General features: G+C 44.5%; 1 protein-coding gene across 3 annotated transcripts in view; it reads left to right on the forward strand.

Annotated features, from left to right (window-relative positions):
• ANAPC1 (anaphase promoting complex subunit 1) overlaps nt 1-16,780 on the forward strand; it is a 116,324-nt gene that overhangs the window by 68,412 nt on the left and 31,132 nt on the right. For all 3 annotated transcript variants that reach the window (XM_071208698.1, XM_058278076.1, XM_071208699.1), the window contains exons 26-28: nt 6,849-7,063; nt 8,963-9,081; nt 14,233-14,504. In XM_071208698.1, the coding sequence (XP_071064799.1) occupies nt 6,849-7,063; nt 8,963-9,081; nt 14,233-14,504 (606 nt within the window). The remainder of the gene's footprint in view (nt 1-6,848; nt 7,064-8,962; nt 9,082-14,232; nt 14,505-16,780) is intronic.

The raw sequence follows: 16,780 nt of genomic DNA on the forward strand, positions 1-16,780 counted from the left end.
TCTTCTGTGTATATACCTGGTGGTGGGATTGGTGGTCATTTGGTTGTTCAACACTAGCTTTCTGGAGAACTGCCAACTGTTTTCTACAGTGTCTGCACTCATTAGAATATAGTTTATTTCAGAATTAGATATTCTATAGGAACCATGATTAATTTTTGAGAACTAAAGGAGGCACCGGGAACTGAATGTGGGACCTCTGTTTGGGAGGCAGGCACCAACTGTTGAGCCATACCCGCTCCCTGAACTAGCATTCTTAATGCCTTTTATTTATTAGAAATTTTTTCACTTAAATTAGTTCCACATAATTCACCGAGAAAGAAGTTTGACTAAGATGTTCTATATTTTAGACTTCTTTTTTCAGTCCATAATGTCTTCAGTACCAAAAGCTGAAGATTTGAATTTGCCCTATGAATAAACCTGATTTTCCTAAATTTAGTCATTTGCAAATGGTTTACTGATATACCCTGTTTTTTTCTTGATAGCTTTATTTTTGAGAAATATGTTCATTGTCTTTATTCGTTATAAAGTAATGTTTTTATTATGTTCAAATAGTTTTTCTTCATAATCCAACTTGCAGCCATAATTGCTGTCTATGCTTATATTCTTTCAGATTGTTTAATGCACACATAAATCCACAGATACATATTTTAAATATAAATAAATAAAAGTCAGCAAAAAATGTTTTCCTACCCTAAATATAGAGCCATAATTTTGAGTCTTTGACTCTTTCAATAAAGTTTCCTTCAAATCCAATCTGGCTAGCAGCTAAGATTTTACTTTAAGCTTCCTGAAATAAAGCTTTTTACTTGATATTGTTGTTTATTTAATGGTAGTACCTGTCAACTAAAACCAGAATTTCTTTATTTAAGTTTATTGATATTTGTCATTCATACATGAACACATAAACAATAAGCGTATAGTAATCGTAAACTTAAAAAACAAACATGCATATTATCATACAGGGTTCCCATATGTCACCCCACCACCACCACCTTGCATTGTGAAACATTTGTTACAAACTGTGAAAGTGCATGCCAAGATATTACTAAAGCCCGTATCTTATATTTGGTGTACTTTTCCACCAAACTACTCAATTATGTACAACCTGTATTAGTACTGTATATTTTCTATAGATAAGAGAATGTTCTTATACTTATTCTGTTAACCACAGTCCATCTTCTACCACTGGATTCCTGTGTTTTATAGTCCATGCTTTGTACAGTCCACTCAGAGTATATTCAGTGGTTCTCACTTTCATCACAGAGTTGGGTTTTTATCACCCCAGTCAATTTTAGAATGTTTTCATTACTCCAAAAGGAAAAATCCTGTATCCTTGTATAACCCCCCATTGTTGGCCCTTGGAATTGATAAAATATTATTGTGCCGTTGCTGCAAAAACATTACAGTATTGTTACCTATCATCTGTAAGTTACAATAGTTGTAATTTTCCTGTGTATCACATATTCTTAACAGTTTTTAAAAGAAGGGCATTCCTATATTTATACTGTTAACCACAATCTTCATCCACCTTGAAATCACACTTACACATTACCTAGATTATTCTCTTTCTTCCTTTCAGTTGACATTTATGTCCACAAACTATCCCTTTCAGCCACAATCATTTATTTTTATTTATTTTTTATTCCTCCCCTCCCCCCCGTTGTCTGCTGTCTCTGTCCATTCACTGTGTGTTCTTCTCTGTCCACTTGCATTCTTGTCTGCAGCACCAGGAATCTGTGTCTCTTTTTGTTGTGTCATCTTGTTGTGTCAGCGCCATTCCTGGGCAGGCTGCACTTTTCTTGCGCAGAGTGGCTCTCTTTGCAGGGTGCACTCCTTGCACATGGGGCTTCCTTACGAGGGGGACACCCGTGCATGGCATGGCACTCCTTGTGTGCATCAGCACTGTGCGTGGGCCTGTTCATCACATGGGTCAGGAGGCCCTGGGTTTGAACCCTGGACCTCCCATGTGGTAGGTGGACACTCTATCCGTTGAGTCAAATCTGCTTTCCAGCCACAATCATTTATAAATCAGCAGTGTGTTATGTACTGTGTTACCATCAATTGTATTTCCATACATTTACATTCAACCTTATTAAAATTATTTGTACATTAAGCTTCAGCTCCAATTCTCAGCCCATATTCTATCTCCTAGTAACCTGTACTCTAGGTTTAAACTCTATGTATTTATTCTTTGTATTTGTTTTATATTAGTGAGACCATACAATATTTGTCCTTTTGTGTCTGGCTTATTTCAACATAAATTTCTCAAGGTTCATCCATGTTGTCGTATATTTAATTTCTTCTTACAGGTGAATAGTATTCCATTGTATGAATATACCACATTTTGTTTAGCCATCCATCGGTTGATGGCCACTTGGGCTGATTCCATATTTTAGCAATTGTGAATAAAGCTGCTATGAACACCATTTTGCAAATGTCATTTCATGGCCTTGCTTTCAGTCCTTCTGAATATTTTCCTAGTAACGGGATTGCTGGATCACACGGCATTTCCATATTCAGCTTTTTGAGGTATTGTCAAGTTGTCTTCCCCAGAGGCTGCATTGTTGTGCATTCCCCCAGCAGTGAAGGAGTGCTCCTATTTCTGCAAATCCTCTCCGGACTTGTAGTTTTCTGTTGTTTTAATAATGACCATTTTGTAAGGTGTGAAATGGTATCTCATTGTGTAAAACCCAGTCTTGAATTTAAGATTTTGGAGTGTAAAGTAAACTTGCCAGAGGATTTTGTGTAGTTTTCTGCTTCAAGAGAGAAGCACACTGGATCAGATGACTGCATGGGAAGCCAGCACTGGAAAGGTAGTGTAAACGGTTGCAAGTTGTTAACCGGAAGTCTGGCTTGAGATGGATATGTCAGAATTCCTGGTGTTCGTTGAAAGGTGTCTACTTTGCTACATAATCCTCTTAAAGGTAGAGGTGAGAGTATAACTTCCAGGAGTGCAGGAAAGGGTCATTGTTTACTGTTTGAAGTCCCATCTAGCAGCTCCGAGACTGTTACACAGGTTTCTCTGTCTATTTCCTGGACTGTTCTTCCAGGTTAAATTAACTTTTCTGAATACTACTACTAGAGATAAGTATACATACTTGATTTGCTTTTCAGTGCTATGAAGTCTATAATTTGAAGTAAAGAAGACTGAAGAAGGGATAAAAAATTTTGATCTGGAAGAAGTTGTGCAGTTAACTTTAGTGCTGATGTCATAGCTAATTCTTCAACAAGCCTGAAAAGCAGTATGACGCAGTTCTCGTAGGCTTCGGCGCGACCTGCCAGTCTGGCCTCTGTGACCCTGTGCGTGTCGCTTAACCTCATGAGCCTCTTTCCTTGTCTGTCACGTAGTTTCAGTGGTGTCTTCCTCATGGTGGTTGTGAAAATTAAATAAGGTCACTCCTGTAAAGCAGGTAGTTCCTGTTACACCGTAAATGTTCAATAAATGCTAGTGTTGAGATTCTTGGCGACTCTTCTCTTAGGTCCATTGACCCTGCGGCTTCAGCCTCAAGTCTTCCTTGGGTAGGTGCAACCAAATAGTATGGTGTCTTTTCATTTCTTTGTCGACGTTTAGTGTCTACATGTGTGTCTAGGCGCTGGGAATTTAGGTTAAGCATCAAAGTTTTTCTCTCATGGAGTTCACTCTCATAGAGGAATAAAAAGTAAATAAGTTCAGTCAATGATAAGAAAACAAAACAGGACATCCTAACAGGGAAAGACGGGTGCAGGCCAGTGTGGGTCAGAGCGGTTTCTGAGCAGAGGCTGAACGAAGGCAGGAGCGCTCCTTGGAGCTCACGGCGTATACAGAGGCCCCGAGGACAGACCTGAGGCTGCTGCGTCCAGGGCATGGGCCAGGCTGGTCAGGGCCCTGTGGCCGGGTGTGGCCCTCATGCTGGTCGGTCAGGGCCCCGCAGCCTGGTGCGGCCCTTGTGCTGGTCGCAGCATCAAGGGTAATCATGGAGACTGTGGAAAGGGCACTTTCAGGTGACTAAAGACCTACTTGCATCTACCTTGCAAGCATTTCGTTTGCCTTTAGTTTTGTCCCCTTAGTGAGGTGTGGTGTCCGTGCCTCCTGTTCCCTTCTGTGGTGAGGAACTGACAGCATTGGTGACTGCAGGCCACACAGCCGTGCTGTAGGATGCCCCGGGGCCCCGGGGCCTCGGCTCCTGGCGGTCCTTCTGGAAGGTAGTTTTGTGGGCTCAGGAATCTGGGTTGTCAGGTGTTTTTCTTTCAGTGTTTTAGAGATGTCGTTCTGTTGTCTTCGGCTTGTGTTGATTCTGATAAAGTCTGTGGTAAGTCTTTTCCTGTTTGTATTGCCTTTTGCCTGGCTGTCTCCCGTTTCTGTTACCTTTGATTTTCAGGGATTTGACTTAGGATGTCCCTAGTTTTCTGTTCTGCTCACTCTCACTCCTGCTTGGGGGTCTGTGAGCCACTTGGGTCTCTGTTTGGAACCTCACTGATTTTAGAGGGGTTCTGAGCCATTGCCCTACGAAGATCCCTGCTGCCCTTTTCTCTCTTCCTTGTGGGGCTCCGCCCACACGGCCGCCCGCTTGCTGTCCACGGCTCCTAGGTCCCGTGCACGCCTTGTTTTGTCAGCCCGATCTCTCTTTGCATTGCGGTCTGGGCCAGTCCCACTGCTCTGTCTTCAGGGTCACTGTCTGTCCCCAGCTGTCTTCAGTCTTCATCACTGAGAGGGTCTTTTTATTTTTGGCATTTCCATATTGTTCTTTCTTTATAATTTCTCTATTGAAAATTTATCTGTTCATGTATCCTGTTCACCTTTTTTATTAGGTTCTTTAATTATTTTTTTTAAAAGGTTTTATCTATTTCTCCTCCTTCCCACTGCCATTGTTTTTTGTGCTTATTGTCTGCTCTGTTCACTTCTTTTTTCTTTTTTTTAGGAGGCACTGGGGAACTGAGCCTGGGACCTCCCATGTGGGAGGGAGGCGCCCAATCACTTGAGCCTCCTCTGCTCCCTGCTTGTTGTGTCTCATTTTGTCATCTCGTTCATCAACTTGCTGTGCCAGCCGGTTGTGTCAGCTCATCATGTCAGCTTGCCGTCTTGCTTGTCTTCTTGAGGAGGCATGGGGAGCTGAACCCAGGACCGCCCATGTGGCAGGCAGGCACCCACCTGCGTGAGCCACATCGGCTCCCTCCTTTCATTTGTTAGTCCCAGGCATTTAGAATGCGCGTGCTTGGAATGCAGCGAGGCTCTGTCTGTACAGTCTGCCTTCCGGGGGTCTCTGGAGCTGGTTCTGGTTTTGTCCTCAGTAGTGTAGGATTTGTGAACGGGCGTGCCTCTTCTGGCAGAGCTCAGTGGGTGCTGAGCTGGGTCTGGTGCTTGCTGTGCACAGACTGCAGATTGCTGCAGCAGCGGGCCGCAGCGCCCTGCTCAGTGTGGGACGTGCAGTGCCAGAGGCTCTCCCGGCTCCCCACACGGCCAGCTCCTGGGTCTCGGCAGCAGGCCTGCTGCTGCTTGCTTGCTCCTCGGGACTGGGCGGGGGTGGGGTGGAGTGGGGGGGGCGCTAGGTGGGTGGGGTCTTGGTTGAACTGATCTGGCTCCTGCCCTCCTGGGTAGGACACCCGGGTTAAGAGAGTTTCTGGTTCTTTCCCGGAGGCAGAGAGCTGAGCCTGCTTCAGGAGCAGTGCTCGTCAGGACGCCTGGGTCTTGAGAGCGCGGGGTGGGGGTGGGGGGGGCGGGCGGGGCGTGTGTTGACCCTGCCCCCAGGTGTCCCTCTTTTGCTTCCTGTGAGATGAAGCCACTGCGACGGCCGCGTCCACCGTCCCCTGAGTACTCCCGGTGGTGGCTCTTGGGCTGGAGCTTGTGCCTGGCAGCTGCTCTACCCTGCCACGCCAGCCTGCCTCGGCTTGAGTGTGCCGATGCCGTGGTTTTCTTCCTGGCTTTTGTCCTCTGTGGTCTGCCCGGTGTCCTGCTCTCCTCGGGCTGTCCTTGGTCCCCCTGGCTGCCTGGCAGCTGCGCCGGCTCAGCAAGGGCGCGAGTCAGCGGCGCTCTGCAGCCTGCACGCAGGCCAACAGTGACAGACCACAGTGGTGCTCCCCCTCTCCTGGCACACTCGTGCGTGCGCACACGGGCAGCTATGGTAGAGTCTGCATTACGGGCCACAAGAACAGAAGCAGGGACCCGCACGGCTGTCGGCTCGGACCAGAGCCGCCAAGAAGAGGCGATGCGCCAATGGGTCCCTCCCGGGAATTTAGTCTGAGCAAAGTGGGGGGGTGCCGGGTCAGTGAACACCGGACGTGCACGTCAGGAAGTCCCCGAAGTCCCAGGGCAGCACGAACGCCTTCACGACTTGTAAGAGCACAGCCTTCCCCCCCTACTTACCGTCATGAATGGAGGACCTGAGCACTGTGCTGCTGCCTCTCCGTACTGAGGACTCCGCTTTTACTTGCTTTCTCCGCCTCCTTGGAATGTGTGTGTGTGTGCGTGTACGTGTGAGCCTGCGTGCGTGTACCTGTGTTTGTGCACAGGGTCAGCTGTTCTGCTGTTTGGTCTGTCAGTCTAGATGAATACTGCGCTTTCACTGTGAGGCAAAGGGTACTCGGAAAGGGATTGCTTTTCTCTAGAGAATAGTTTCACTTTTACCCCTTTTTATGATGTTAAATTCTTTTTCTGTGTGTAAATGTATATTCTCTGCTTTGGCTAATCTCTTTTTAGGATTTACAAGTCGTGCCTGCTGGAGTCTTGGTGCGCTCTTAGGGTTTGAGACTTTTAAACTTTAAACCAATAATTACAGTTTCTCTTCTAAACGATACTGTTTCCCTGAGCTGGTGCAGCCCGGCCCGCTGCCCTCTGAGTCCGGCACTGCGCGGTACTTGCCGTCCCTCCCCAGGTGCTGTCGTCAGACGTCCCTTCAGGGGCGGATGCCGAGGAGGAGGACGACGGCATGAGCGACATGAACCAGGAGGTCCTGTCCCTCCTGTGGAGCGAGGACCTGCGCGTGCAGGACGTGCGGCGGCTGCTCCAGAGCGCGCGCCCGGTGCGCGTCAGCGTCGTGCAGTACCCGGAGCTCAGCGACCACGAGTTCATCGAGGAGAAGGAGAACAGGTGGGCGCCCCACCCCTCCGGTCTTACTCTCCTTTAGTTTACTTTTATTTCTGATTTTTTCACGTTCTTGCTATTTAAAGACCCTAAAAAGATACTTTAAAATTAAACTGGGCTAGTGTGTTGAGTTTTCATCCAACCTTGTTCATGTTTTCAAATGATCTTTTGGCATTTGTTGATATAGTTGTTGCAGTTTAAACCTTCCTCTTGAAATAGCCTTATTAAGAAGTTGCCAGACAGTGTACAACGCCAGACTCATCTTTGTGTGCCTTGATCAGGAATGGATTTTGCTTTTTCAAGGTGACAGCCTTATTTTTCCTGATGTGCTAGGTAGTGGGTAGTGCACCATAAGCCTTCCCTGCCCCTCGGCGCATCCCTGGGTGCCGTGGGCCTGGAAGCACGTGCCCGCGTGGCGTTCCGGAGCTGCTCCTTGGGATGCGCCCCTTGCCCACTCCCTGGCCCTGCCTCGCTGCTGCCGTGCGTGCTGCTCTGGCGGGAAAGACCCCTCGCACGGAGCCGCGGGCTGCTGAGCCCGAGCTCGGCCGCGATGGCCCCGGGCGTGCAGCAGGGTCAGGAGCGACGCCGAGGCCATGCCTGGCCGCCTGCGGGGGCCTCTGGGTACCTTCTCCAGTGTGAGGACGGGCGTGACTGCGGTGTCGGCGCCTCCCAGGTGTGCAGGGCATGGCCAGTGCCGGCAGCGGCTGCCACGGACAGGTCCGTTGACTCTGAAGTGGCTGTTTTTGCATTTTAATCTCTGGAGCTCGACTGTTTTTCAGTTGATGGGCCATACTTTCATTGGCAGCATTCCTAGTTCCCAGTGAGGCTTCATCTTACCATCAGTAGCGTCTTATGGTCAAGGGGGTACAGTGTTACTGTATTATTGTATTATTGTCATTAACAATTTTGTGACTTTTGCAGGGTTGGGTTAGATTATCATATGCTTTCTACTAAAAAATTCTGTAGGAGGCAGTCTCCTGGTCTTGAATTTCCTTGATCCCAAAGTCATGTAATCAGTTTTCCCAGAGAATCTAAAGATAGCAAAGCTCCCTCTGCATGTGCTGGGAAAGCAGCCAAGTGTGAGTGTAGTTGGGGAGAGCATGCTTGTAAACGGCTTCTGCAGAGACAAGGTTAGCTTCTTGGTAGCCTCGGAAAGCGGGTCCTGTGTCTCCAGGTGGAACTTGCTTTTTCCTAGTTTACTTACAGATTTCTTGTTTGTTTTGTTTTAAGGCACTATATGTAACTCATTTTACAGAGAAACATGTAAAGAGTGGTATATTCATTTCATGGTATAGTATGTAGAATCTCAAATTTTTACTCTGAAATCTGTATGCCTGATAGTGTGATTAGTCTTATAAAACTAGCGATCATGCAAAAAAATGTTTTATATTTGAAAATTAATTCTGTGATTCCCTTGGGGATACCATGAACTCCAGCCTCCCTCTCCTGTGGCTACAGTGGATGCGGCGTGTCTGAGGTTCCGTCACAAAGGATGGGAACAGGATACCACAATACCGAGGCCCAGTCAGGCTGAGGATAACAGTGAAGAAGCCAACAGTGTGAGGTGGTTTCCTTTTTGAAGGCTAGCATCAGTTGGCGTAGAATTTTAAATTTCTCTTTTGAATAGCTAGAGTTGGCTTGATTTATAGACCAGTTGCTTTTCATTCAAAGCAGACATGAAACAAAACAAAGGAACTGCACCTCCCCTTTCGCGTCTCCAGTGGAAGCAGGAACATTGAATGAGAATAGCTGTGTGTGGCTGGCTCGCCCACTTGCCGGGACGGGTTGCTGTGAGGTGTCTTTACCTTACGTAGTGCGCTTTCTTTGGAAATACTTGCCTACAGGCTCTATTCCAGTAGGTTTTGCTTAAAATGTTTGACATGTCGGTTTTTATTTTAATTGTAGGTTGCTCCAATTGTGTCAGCGAACCATGGCTCTTCCCGTAGGACGAGGAATGTTTACCTTGTTCTCCTACCATCCTGTCCCCACAGAACCGCTGCCTATTCCCAAGCTGAATCTGACTGGTAAGTTAAATTCTGGGCCCAGCGACAAAGGAAGAAAAGAGGTGAAGTACGTGTATAGTAAACTCCTTTGAATTATTTTCGTTAACCTCAAAGAAATACTCCTTCTATCCCCAGTGATTTTAGATGTTGTTAATAACTACTTCAGTGGTTATCAGATAACTCAAGTAGCAAATAGTGGAATATAGTCCATTATTAATGATATTAATGAGACTACTTCTAAGATGGAAAATGCCACTTGGAAAAGTTCAGAAATGTATTATTGATAATGGGGAGATATTGGATTTGAGTAATCTTTAGTATATAAAAAAATACTTAGTTTTAAAATGTCTTGTTATGTCTGATTATGAATATATGATCATTGTATAAAAACAAAATATTCTAAGCAAAAGAAGAATAAATGGTCACACATGAGAGTTCTACTGCCCAGAGTCCACTGGTATATATCTTTCCCAATTTTATTTCTACCTGTATATGAGCTTATAGTTGTTTAATTATGAGAAGATTTGAACCTGTTTTAGAAACTTTTTTTCTTCATTGGAGAAGTTGTGTGCAGAACAGTCATGCATAAAATACAGCATTCCCATACACTGCCCCACCATCAACACCTTGCGGTGGTGTGGAACGTTTGTTATAATTGATGATAGCACGTTTTTATAATAGTGTTATTGATTAGAGTCCATGGTTTAGTTGGACTACACTGTGTAGTTCCGTGGATTTTTAAAAATTTTATTTTATTGTTATCATATATACATTCGAACCTTTTCCCTTTTAATCATACTCAGATATATATTTCTGTGCTGTTAATTGCATCCACAATGTTGTGCTGTTACCCCCATCCATTACCAAGACATTTCCATCATTTCAGACAGAAACCCTTCACTTCCCGTCCCCGTCCCTCCCATCCCTTGTTAACCTGTATTCTTCATTCTGACTGAGTTTGCATTCTGATTGTTTCCACTTGGTAAGATCATATAGTACTTATATGATCATATAGTGCCCATCCCACTCAGCCTGATCCTTGCAGGTCCGCTCATGTTGTATCAGGACCTCACCCCCTCCACGGCTGAGGAACCCTCTGTATGTCCACACCACACTCCATCCACCCATCACCAGCCGATGGACCCCTGGGCTTAAAATTTACTCTGAGTATCCTTCCATATCTAGAATATATATGTATTTATGTAATTATTTGTATGTATTGTATGCACATGTTATTTTTACTTAATTTTTACTGGTTTCAGAGTATTTCATTTGATGGATATGCCAGTCTATATAAGCAAGTAGCACTTTTGGAAATTCTGGTTTTCTTTGCTGTTGTAAATGTATTATGGGGATGCATTCATCCTGTTTGCTGAGGATCAGTGCCTACACGTAGAAACCCTAGCCCAGCAAGTGAGTGGTCCTAAGACCTTGTTGTAACACATTGCCAAATCGCCTTTCTTATTGGTTGTATGAGCTTTTGCTTTGGCTGGACATAGACATGTCTGTTTCCCAGTATTCTTTGTTATTGGGGTGTGTGTCCCTCTTACACTGGTTTGGTTGTGTTCTAAAGGTAAAAATTTCATACAGTTGAAGTTATCATTGAAAATCCCTAAATCACCTATAAAGTAAGTATATGTGGCCTTAAGCTTATAGATCTGTACAAAATACATATGCATTTATATAATTATTTCTCCCTACCCTCGGTTGTGTGCACTTGTGTCTTTTGTCTTCTTTGTGTCTTTAGGAGGCCCTGGGAAGTGAACCCAGGACCTCTGATGTAGGAGGGAGGTGCCTAATCGCTTGAGCCAACTCTGTTCCCTGCTTTGTTGTGTCTCTCATTATGTTTTTTCTTCTTGTGTTTTTTGTTGTGCCATCTTGTTGCATCAGCTTGCTGTGCTTGCCCATTGCGTCAGCTCGCTGTCTTACTTGTCTTCTTTAGGAAGCACTGGGAACCTCTGCTCCCTGCTTTGTTGGGTCTCTCATTAGTTTTTCTTCTTGTGTCTCTTGTGTCTTCTTGTTGTGTCAGCTTCCCACGCCTGCCCGTCATGCCAGCTCGCTGTCTTCTTTAGGAGGCACCGGGAATTCAACCATGGACCTCCCATGTGGTAGGCGGGGAGCCTAGTTGCTTGAGCCACATCCGCTTCCTTCCACAATATTTTAAGTTGCCTAATTTTATAAATTAGATTCCCACCCACTGGGTTCTGTAAGGACTTGTGCTCTGAGCGTCATGCAGGAAATGAGTGAGGCCAGCTGAGCGAAGAGCACACCTGCTTCCCAGGCGATGCCTCCCTAGACCCGCGCTCTCGAGGAGCACAGCTAGCAGAGTGGCTCTCTGTGGTTAGTGTTTGCTTAGAGCTGGGGCAGCTATGGTGGAATATCAACAATGTTGGCTCTTGCTGGAGGTCATGGTGTAGGCATGTTCACTGTGTTTCAAGTGTCTGAAAGTTTGGGTAAAGAAGGAAGAGAATCTTATGCAGAATTGGGCATGTTAAAATGTATTAAATCTGGTTGGGTATTAAATATACAAATCATTCTCTTTTTTTCTGAATACATTTAGTTAAATTTGTATGATTTATAATGTGTTTAGAACATGAATCCAGTGTTTTATTCTTTTTACCATTCTGGTATGCAAAAAAATAATTATCTCGTTTTATTAATTAATTTAGGAAAAAATACTTTCTTAAAAATAGTCCCTTAACGAATACTGAGATTGCTGGTTCTACTTTTGTATACTGTTCCTATTTCCTTATTGAAGGAAATTTGCTTTGCCTTTAATTTTTCTCTTATGTGCATGTATTTTGTCTTTTGCATGTGGAGAATGAATGTTTTTTGAAAGAGTACATTTTTTTCTATATTAATCTCTCTGCCTTTTATGAGAAAGTAAAAGTAGAACTCATTACCCAGTGTGGTGTTTTATGTTACACTGGCATTTGAGTCGGCTTTTAGGTGCAAAAAATAAATGGTAAAGGCCAGTACATTTACACATTGAACTTTGTGTGTGTGTAGACTACATATAGGATACTATGGCATGTATTTAAAATTTGTTTTATTTAACTTTTAGAACTCCTTTAAAGCCATTTTCAAACTTTAGTGAACTGGATAACTTTATGCAATGATTAGAATATTTTTAAATATTCATGACGAGTGAATACAGACTTTTCAAAATATAAAAATTCAATGTTTGGTTTTACACAGTGTAGATCAAAACCAAAAAAATAAGAAATAGAAATCAAAAGAGTACATTGCAGCATCCCAAACATCGACTTCATATTGCTTTTAACTATATTGCCCTTTAAGCTATATTAGTGTTTGCTCTTTTATGGTTTGCTGGGTAACTCAAGGCCTATAAAATGATAATTTTTACAGAGCCATCTCTGACTGCAGTATGACATTTTTACAGTAGTATATAATTAGACCAAAATCATCTTTTCTCATAGAAGAGATTTATAAAACTTATTTTTGTCCCTTTTAAAACATTTCCCTTAATGCCTAGAGATATATATTGTTTTACAGTTCAATTTTATTGTTATATATTAATAAAGCATATAGTTCATCTAGAGTGTATAGTCAGTGGTATTTGGTGTAATCACATAGTTGTGCATTTATTACTTCAATTATTATTAGAGCATTTTCATTATTTCAATAATAATAAAAAACAGACAAGAAAATTCCTCACCTCTCAATCTCTCTCTGTTTCCCCTGCTGTACATAGCTGCTATTTCTGGCTAGTCTCGCACAATTACTTGTTTATTTATTAAGCAGTTTTATTGAGATATGGTCACATACCATATGATCTATTCAAAGTGCTTTTAGTATAATCTTAATGTTGTACAATCATCACCACAAAATATTTTAGAACAATTTCATTCCTCCAAAAAGAAAAATTCTACACCCCTTAGCAGTCCTTCTGCAGTCCTACATAACCACTAATCTAATCTCATCTTTATAAATTGATTTAGATTTAAATTTTATATAAATGGAATCATACAATATGTAGTGCTTTGTGTCTGATTTCTTTGACCTAGCATGAATTTTATCTGTTTTAACATCTTGTAGTATTAAAATATGTTTGTTTAGTTTCAAAGAAAGATGGTGTTGTGTATGCGGTTTTACCATATTCCTATTTCACGTGTGGTTTACTATGCTATACAGTTCCATGTTTAATTTTCTAGCTTTCCTTTTGGTATCATACATGACCTTAGACTTTCCCTTTCAACCACTGTCATACCTATATATTAGGAAAGTGAAAATATGGGATGTCATATTTGAAATTAATATGACTGTAATTAATCACGTTATTATTTTTCATTCATATAGCTTAATTGTGATTTTTTTAAAGGTTTGTTTTTCCCTACCCCCTCATTGTTTGCACTTGCTGTATCTGTTCATCTTCCTTGTTTCTTTAGGAGGCACTGGAAGCCGAACCTGGGACCTCTGATATGGGAGGGAGACACCCAAATGCCTGAGCCACCTCCTACCCCCGCTTTGTTCTGCCTTTCATTGTGTTCCCCCTGACCCCATATCTCTTGTTGCATCATCATCTTATGCCAGCGTGCCATGCCTGCCCATTGCATCAGCTCACTGTCTTCTTTAGGAGGCACCAGAAACCTCTGCTTCCTGCTTTGTTGTGTTCTCCCATTATGTTTTTTCTTTTTGTGTCCCTTGTTGCATCTTCTTGTTGTGTCAGTTTGCTGCACCTGCCCATCATGCCAGCTCGCTGTCTTCTTTAGCAGGCACTGGGAACAGAACCACAGACCTCCCATGTGGTAGGTGGGAGCTCAGTTGCCTGAGCCACATCCACTTCCCTGTGATGTTTGGTTTCCAATTAACCTTCTTGCTGTTAGGAAGAAAGGTAGTGCGTTAGATCTCCTGGTAGCAGGTACCCTAATCAGATCTATATAATGTTAGGTTTGGCCTCAGTTACCTTGTTATAGGCCCATTCACTTTTGCCAAAGGGATGACGGACTCTTCAAGCATTTAAGGTTTTTTTCATCTTTGCATCCGGATTGTTTCGCACATTTAAAAGCTCCAGCGCATGCCAGAATCTAGCCCCATCCTGGATTTCTGGAGCTCAGGGTTTTGGTTGTAGAGAAGGTGATAATCTCTGATGAAACAAACTGCTGGTTGTGTGGCACTCTCTCTCCCTTTTTGACGTGTGTGCCTGCGCAGGGCGGGCCCCTCCTCGGAACACGACCGTCGACCTTCACAGCGGCAGCATCGACGTGCCCCCCAATATGACGAGCTGGGCCAGCTTCCACAACGGCGTGGCCGCCGGCCTCAAGATCGCCCCCGCCTCCCAGATCGACTCGGCCTGGATCGTGTACAACAAGCCCAAGCACGCTGAGCTGGCCAACGAGTACGCGGGCTTCCTCATGGCCCTGGGCCTCAGCGGGCACCTCACCAAGCTGGCCACGCTCAACGTCCACGACTACCTGACCAAGGTGAGGCCGCGCCCGGCTGCTGGCGTGAGCCTTGGCGGGTGCCAGCGCGGCCCCACCTGCTCGCGCCCTTCCTGCTTGCCCCTCTAAACCCAGTCGGACGCAGCGGGCAGCGTGGGTCAGGGGCCGCTGTGCGGTCAGCACGGTGGCAGGCCCTCGCCAGGAGCCTCCCGAGCTCCCGCCTCTTCCTCCTGCTCTCCCTCCCTGCACGCCAGCCGGCTGGCTCCTCAGCACCCAGACTTCCCCCTCAGAGCCATCTTTTAGCAGCTTAGTCAAGAAATATTCCCGGCCATACAGTCACCCATTTACGATGCGACTTTCAGTGCTTTTTCCTACTCACAGAGGTGTGTATCCATTACCACAGTCCGTTCTGGAACATTCCATCGCCATTCCTCACTCCCTCCTACGTCTTGGCAACCACTAGTCTACTTTCTGTCTCTGGATTTGCCTATTTTGGACATTTCATGTAAATGGCATCATGTGAAATGTCATCCTTTTTTTTCCTATCTGGTTGTGTCGTCTTTTGGTGCATCACTTTGCTGTACAGGGGGCCTGCGCCTCACAGCGCAGGTCTGGGACACCTTTTTATTTCTTTTTTTTGCCAGGAGGTCTGGGGAATTGAACCCGAGTCCTCTATAAGGTAAACAGGAGCTCAGTTGCTCGAGCCACTTCCCAAAATGTAGTCTTTGCGACGACTTCCTTCACCTTTTTAAGGTTTGTCTGTGATGCAGCCTGTATCCTCAGCTCAATCTTTATCGCTGTGTGATAGTCCATTGTGTGGATATACCACATTTTCTTTGTCTACTCAGCACTTGGTAGACATTTGGCTTGTTTCCAATTCTTGGCTACTATGACTATTGTGAGGATTTGCATGAAAGTTCTTGTGTGGACGTTTGTTTTCATTTCTCTTGGTTGTGTAACTAGTGGTGGGAGTGCTGGGTCACATGGTTGGTCTGTGTATGTGCGGCTCTGAGAAGCTGTCTTCCACCACGACTGAGCCTTTTATACCCCAGCCAGCAGCAGGTGAGGCTCCGCTTTCTCTGCACCCTCGTCACCGCTTGCTGTTATCTGTGATTTTTAATAACCATCCCAGTGGTTGTGAAGTGGTATCTCTGGGGTTTTGATTTGCATTTCCTCAATGACTAATGGTGTTGATCATCTTCTCACGTGGGTATTGGCTGTTTGTATATCTATAGGAAAAATGTCTGTTCAGATCTTTTGCTTATTTTAAGATTTGAGCTATTTGTCTTTCATTGTTGAGTTTTAAGAGTTCTTCATATATTCTAGATACAAGTTCCTTAAGAGATGCATGACTTGACTTGCAAACCTTTTTTCCATTTTTTGAGGGTGGCTTTTTTTATTTCTGGTGGTGTCCTTTGAAGTACAAAAGCTTTAAATTTTGACTCAAAGTTAAATCTCTTTATTTCTTTTGTTACTCTTGCTTGTGGCAATATATCTAAGAAACCCTTGCCTTCCCAGTTCATTGTGACTTACTCCTATGTCTTTTTTCTAAGCATTTTGTAGTTTTAGTGCTGACATTTCAATATCATCTGTTTAATTTTTCTGTATGGTGGAAGGGATAGGTCCAATTCTTTTTTTTTTAGACAAATCAATTTTATTGATAATATTAATAAAGAATACAATTCATCCAAAGTGTACAACCAATGGCATTATTTACTAAGCAGTTTTATTGAGGTATATTTACGTACCTTACAATCTATCTCAAGTTTGTAATCAATGGCTTTTAGTATAATCGCAATGTTGTACATTTGTCATCACAGAAACTTTTAGAATGATTTCATTATCGAGTGCTTTTGATGATGGCCTCCCCCAATCAATCTACAGCATCACCTTCTAAAGGATAGGACCCATGTTTCAAAATTCTGTGGATGGCCTGCCCTGACCATGAAGGACCGGAATTGAGATTTTAACCGAGTCGCTTGAATTTAGGTGAAAGTGAGCTTTGCTGACGTCATCCCCCTGCAAGGCCCCCCTGGTTGCCTTTGGGTGGGCCTTGACACTGGCACCTCAGAACTCACCTGTGACCGGGAGGGGGGAGGTCCAGCGGCAGCCTGGGTGGCATTAGGCCAGCAGGAGGGCTGCAGAGAAGGAGGTGACGCGCTTGCTTGGGCCGGTGGTCAGGGGCTATGTGAGGACAGTGAGCGACGGGCTGGGGCTGTCCTGGGAGCCAACGCCCCATCCTGGAGGGGCGGAGGGATGAGACGGGCACTGAGAGGGGCTGCCACGCGGCCTTGTGGAGAAGCGCTCCGGGGGCCGGG

The sequence above is a fragment of the Dasypus novemcinctus genome, chromosome 17 (genome assembly GCF_030445035.2).
Source record: "Dasypus novemcinctus isolate mDasNov1 chromosome 17, mDasNov1.1.hap2, whole genome shotgun sequence".
NCBI classification, from domain to species: Eukaryota; Metazoa; Chordata; class Mammalia; order Cingulata; family Dasypodidae; genus Dasypus; species Dasypus novemcinctus.